The sequence below is a fragment of the Crocodylus porosus genome, unplaced genomic scaffold, assembly GCF_001723895.1.
Source record: "Crocodylus porosus isolate Cpor-Errol unplaced genomic scaffold, CroPor_comp1, whole genome shotgun sequence".
Lineage (NCBI taxonomy): Eukaryota > Metazoa > Chordata > Crocodylia > Crocodylidae > Crocodylus > Crocodylus porosus.
The window spans coordinates 106,078,820-106,084,882 of NW_017728906.1; the positions used below are offsets into that span (position 1 = coordinate 106,078,820).

A 6,063-nucleotide genomic window follows, 5' to 3' on the forward strand; every position below is an offset into this window, starting at 1 on the left:
CCCCCCCCTCCAGGTGTGCAGCCCTGCAGGTGGGAGTGGCAGCAGCAGGCAGGAATGCTTGTGCCTAATACAGGTGCTGGCACCTGGTGGCATGCAACTCTGGCTAGCACTGCATGTTGTAGTGAGGAGTGCAGCCCCCGCTAGGCCACCTCTATCATGGGAATTCTGTCCTGTGCACTCATGCACAGGACAAAACTGGCTCCACCCCACACACTGGAGCCAGCTACTTCTGCTACCCCCTGTTGTGCAGATCCTGGGACTCCACCAGAAGAACCCTGGCCCCTACTTCCCCATAGAGTCCCAGGACTTGCAAGGGCTGCGCTCCTCACTGCGATGTGCAGCACTGGCTGGAGCCACGTGCCACTGAACTCCAACAGCTGTGCTAGGTATGAGCACCCCCACCTGCTGCCGCCGCTGCTGCTGCTAGCGGGGCTGTGTGCCGTGGGGGGAGCATAGAGGGGTCCCCACAGTCCCTCACCCACCCTGCCCAGCTGAGCTCCATGCTGCTGCAGCTCTCCTGGGCGCAGGCTCCACGCTGCAGCCAGCCCCAGCCCCATGCTTCCTACCCCTGTCCAGCTGCAACTTCTGCCCTTACCCCCCAACCCCCTACCTACCTGCTGCCTGGAATGAGCGGGATGCAGGAGAAGCCAAACAGGTTCCCCGGTGGCTGCAGCAGTGGCAGCAGCAGTCCCATCCAGAAGCTGCATGCTGGCTAGACTGGGCCCTTCTGCTCATGAGGGTGGGAGTGACCCACAATAGGGTATGTTGGGCAGGAAGGGGTACATCTGTGGGCACCCCACTCCCACCTTGCGGGCAGAAGGGCTGGGCAAGGTACAATTATTTGGTGCATGCCACAGGCCAGATGCGGTCCACGGGCCATATTTTGCCCTCCCCTGCTCTATGGGGGCTGCCCCATCATGACAGACTCCAGGTTTCCTGAATTATATGAACCATTTATTTTGGAGTTCTGTCAATTTTTTTTTTTTTTTTTAAATATCATATTAGCAAGAGCAAATGGCATGTAACAGTACTGTTCTCTAAGGCTTTCAAAAGCATGGAGACATGGCTGAAGTTATTTGTCCTGGAAAAGTTCATTGTCCTTACCTTCCAACACTGAGAACTCTTGAGAGAGATCAATTTTATCCCACTGAAGCACTAGTGAACTAAAACATCTCCTTCAGAGTGCTCTCTTCTCTTTGTACCTGCTCTTTACAGCCTCATGCTGTAAGCGGACGTCATTGAATGAAGTGTATTAGCTGTACCGCAGCATGTCCCTGTGCAGCTCATCTGTTTCATCAGGCAAAATGGACATCACCTGTTGTCTTATAGGGTCTGGCCCCTGCCATTTCTGAGGTTGCCTGTGGGACAATAGTTTGGGCACATCTCTGCAAATAGGGAAACCCCAGGCTTCCCCACTTACAGGGGTGCACCCAGAGATTCCAATTCAGGACTCACCTCTGCAAACACAGAAACTTGAACAGCCACTCCCAGGGCTTCAGGGCACTGATCCTGTGCATCCTGGGACCTTCCTGCAGGGGAATACATGGGGTGGACAGGGTTGGGCTTCTGAAGCCACAAGAGCACTGCTCGGGGCAGACAGCTCTTGGCTACCCATGTCAGCTCTCTTTAAAACAAACAGGCGTTCACTACAAAACAGCAGTACAAATTTATACTACCTTTTGTTGCTAGCTACCAGTTTGGGCATTTGTGGTTTGATGAAGGGCATGGATGTCTGTTTGCTTTCACTTTGTGTGGCCATAATTTTTTTTTTCTGGTGGCATAAAAGTGTGACATCTATATGTCAGAGAAAAGGAAAGAGCATCAGAGCCAAGAATCCAGCAACAGATTACCATCCTTGCCCTAAGCAAGAGATTGTAGACTTCCCCCAGTTTCACCTTTCTCTGACTTCTGCAACTCCAACTCTGTTCCCTAGGCCCTGATATCACAGTAGAAGGGGGCCAAGTCGAGGAAGGAGATAACAAAAGTAGACCACAAATTCAAAATGAATTTGCAGTGTGATGCAACCACATAAAAGGCCAATGTAGTTTTGGGCTTCATCAACAGAAACATTAGGTGCAAGACACAGGGGGTGATAGTGCCTCTCTACTCAGCACTTGTTAGACCTTATCTGGAGTAATGTATGCAGTTCTGGGCTCCACATTTTAAAAAAGACATGGAGAAGTTAGAGGGTCCAGAGGTGGGCAACAAAGATTATCAAGGGCTTGAAAGGCAAGTCATATGAGGACAGGCTAAAAGAGCAGGCAGGTTAAGCTTGTAGAAAAAGCACTTAAGAGGGGACATGATAGCAGTCTTCAAATACTTGAAGGGCTGCCATAGAGAAGAGGAAAAACACCTTTTTCTCTTTTGCTTCAGAGTGGGGAACACAGACCAGTGGCTTGAAATTACAGCAGAGTAAGTTTAGACTGGATATCCAGAAAACTTCTTCGCTGTTAGAATAGTGAGGCAATGGAATAGACCGCCTAGGGAAGTTATGTACCCTCCATCACCAGAGGTGTTCAAGAAGAGGCTGAACAGCCACTATGCCTATGTTCTACTATGGGTATTTCCCATGCTTCTGGGCTTTGCTAGTTGTCTCCCACCCGTTCTACTCCATGTATCAGAGTGTTTTTAAGCCTTCCTCAGAGGCATTGGGTGTTGGCTACAGCTAAGGCTGGGGTCTTTGACTGGGGAGTGTCAATGTTCCTGTTAGGACCAAGGCCAGAGGTTCCTGGTGAAAGGGTTTTTCCCCTCTGCTCAGGGTCAGACCGATTGCCATATTTGGGGTCAGGAAGGAATTTTTCCCTGCTTTACCTGGGGCACGTAAGGGTATTTAGGTCCATGTTTTGTCAGGATTGTGGATAGTCTTACTTAGAGTTTTTAGATTGTGGTTTGGATAGGGATGATCCTGCCTCAGACAGTGGGGTTGGATTAGATAACCTCTGGGGGTGCCTTCCAGCCCTACTTCTCTATGACTAAATGCAAGGCAAGCCTCCAATAATTAGATTCTCTACTTGGAAAATTATAATAAATGTATACATTTTCCATATATAAAATCTAATTATTGGGAGGTTGGTTTCTAATCGGGGGTCATCTTCTATTTGACTAAATATGGTATGTCACTAGGTTTCTACTAAGCGAGCTAGTACTTTCAAGTTTCAGTCTTAAATGGGCATAGAGTTGTTGGCAGACCTGGCCCATGAAGCCATTTTATTTGACTCGCAGAATGGTGGGGCTTCTATGGCATGTCAGTGGTGGGGGCTTCACCCACCTTGTGCAACTCTGGCATTGACTTTGGCTCTGCCTCTGGCAGTGACACAGGCCACATTGAAAGCAGCCTGTTCTCGGAGTTGAGTTCATTAAAGCAGCCCCTCGCCCCAAAAAGTCATCCAGGTCTGCACATAGTTGCTATCTTTGGGTGTCTGTACACAAGTGCGGAGGCTGCTTTGATGCACTGGAATTCCAACATGTCATAACAGACTCAGTTAATCAAGGAGGAGGCTGGAGCAATTAACGAGTCTGCTGGAGCGTGGCAATTGCTGCACTCTAGCAGCCTCCTGTGTCTTTTGTGTATTAGCATCCCCAAGCTTAAAAATGATGGCAGGGGTGCTTGAACAGTATCAAATGAGTTTTAGTTCAAACATCCCCGCCACCATTGTTAAGTGTGGGGATGCTGATACAGGAGACCTGGCGGCACTTTAATTAGAGTGGCTCTCAAAGCCACTCTTAATTTAAATGCCATCCACCCCCACCCACAAAGCATATGTAAAAGTGCTTTTAATGTGAAAATTTCATTCAAATATGGATTTTAAATAATAATAATTAGAACTGGTTGAAATCTTTCATTCAGAAATTTTCTCAACCAAATATTGGCCTTTTTCTGAACTCAAAGATTTATAATGAGCATCTGCATTTGTTAAACTTTGTTTTTTTATTAGAAGCTAAAACTTTTGAAATGTTAATGTTTTCCTTTCCTTACCTTTTTTTAAAGTGCTTTAAGACAACTTTACAGGGGTGTAGGGTGTAGCTGTGTTGGTCTAAGGACATAGGCAGACAAGGTTCTTTGGATGAATCTGTTATCTTTTATTAGACCAACCTAAATAGTTGGAAAAAAATTTTCTTAGCAAGCTTTCAGGGTATTAAAACTCTGTCAGGCTGAGGAAGCCTCTGCAGTTGGTGTGTATTATTCATTCCATCCAGGAAGAGCAAAGAAGCCAGAGGCTGGGCTGGTATGCATGCAAGACAGGGAGTCAGTGAAGATGTAAATTGAGGAATCAGTGGGTGAGAGACAGGCTGGGTGGGGGGTAGAGAAAGGGGGATGAATGTAGGGAAGAGAAAAGGGGATGAATGTAGGGGAGAAAAAAGAGGATGAATTAAGACAACCTTAGTTTTCAGCAAATCATATGCTTTGAACTCTGAAATTTCAAATATGTAATTTAAATTCTGCTTCCAGTTGTTACGAAACCAGAGATTTCCTGCTTCTTTTCACCATGCAGTAGAAACAGTTGTTAATATGTTAATGCCACACATCACTCAGAAGTACAGAGACAACCCAGAGGCTTCCAAAAATGCAAACCATAGCCTTGCAGTCTTTATAAAGGTAGGTACACACAAACATAGGATCTAAGCTCATAAGTTCATCTTCATAGATTTTATTTCTTATAGATTTTAAGAAAGTGTATGCTTCAGAAGCTTATAATGAAAAGCATATATGGAAATTATTTTACACATACTTCTGACTGGGCATATTGAGACGTGCAGAAGAGTAATTTAAGTACCCAGTGCAATTTGAAAAAAAGACATTTTTAATATGCAAAGGGTGCATAGAATATATATTTAAAAATCAAGCTTTATTTCTATGTGTACTTCCTTCTTTTATTACATCTCAGATTTCTTTGTATTTTGTTACCCAGTTATTCTTCTAATGTTGCAAGGATTTAAGCATGTATGATTTTTTTTTTTAATGTATTGAGTAATAGATCTTAACTATCACTGTGTGTTCCACAGAGCTTATTATTCATTACTGTCAAAATTGATTCCTACATATAATAATATCTAAATGTTTTTCTGTGGAAAAAATATTTTTAGAAGATTTAAGGTACTGTTCCATGGTTAAGTTTTCTCTTTAAATATTCAATGTCTTTTTTTTCTTGTAAAATAAAGCAAATTTGTATTATGTAATGTAGACTGGTTGGTTTATTAGCATTATGTTCAAAATAAATTATGAGCAGCAAATGTGCTTGGAAGATAATCTTGTAAAAGTTGGTGACTGACTTTACATAAAGTTTTGCATTTGCTGCTTATAGTAATTTATCCTTGTGTTTTTCAGAGATGTTTCACCTTCATGGATAGGGGTTTTGTATTTAAGCAAATTAATAACTACATCAGCTGCTTTGCTCCAGGAGAGCCAAAGGTACTGACGCATTGAAGACCTTTGTTCATAGGGGTTTCTTGTTTTCATGTATGCAGTAAATTTCTGTGTGGGGATCTCAGAATTCCTTCCACTTACATTCAGGCATATTTCATAGTTTCATAGTTTCTAGGGTCGGAAGGGACCTGAGCAGATCATCTAGTCATGGCAGGAAAGAACACTGGAGTCAAACAACCCCAGCAAGATGTGCATCTAACCTCCTCTTAAACACCCCCAGGGTAGAAGCCTGAACCACTTCTCTTGGAAGTTGGTTCCAGACCCTAGCTGCCCTGACCATGAGGTAGCGCCTCCTGATATCTAACCTAATATTGTTAAGCTAAATCTCCCGTTTCTTTGGTAGGACTATGCCACTTTTTGTCTCTAGCCTTCTTTTCTTACTTCTGCATCTTAGACCAGTAGGAGTGGTAAAGTAACCTTCCAAGTAGTATTGTGGGGACTGTACCATTCGTTAACATCCCTAGCCATTAAATGGATGGAACAGCATTAATGAATATTTTAGACAGTCATGAAAGTTGCAGGCAGAACACTGACAACAGTTATTAGAGTCCTTTCATAGATTTCATAGACATTAGGGCTGGAAGGGACCTCGGGAGATCATCGAGTCCAGCCCCCTGCCCAAAGGGCAGGAAGTCAGC

General features: G+C 44.3%; 1 protein-coding gene across 1 annotated transcript in view; it reads left to right on the plus strand.

The window, feature by feature from the left end:
- The window catches only part of DOCK9 (dedicator of cytokinesis 9), a 72,255-nt gene that overhangs the window by 58,380 nt on the left and 7,812 nt on the right, over window positions 1–6,063 (plus strand). The window contains exons 27-28 of the mRNA XM_019528493.1: window positions 4,451–4,597; window positions 5,327–5,410. Coding sequence (XP_019384038.1) covers window positions 4,451–4,597; window positions 5,327–5,410 — 231 coding nt within the window. The remainder of the gene's footprint in view (window positions 1–4,450; window positions 4,598–5,326; window positions 5,411–6,063) is intronic.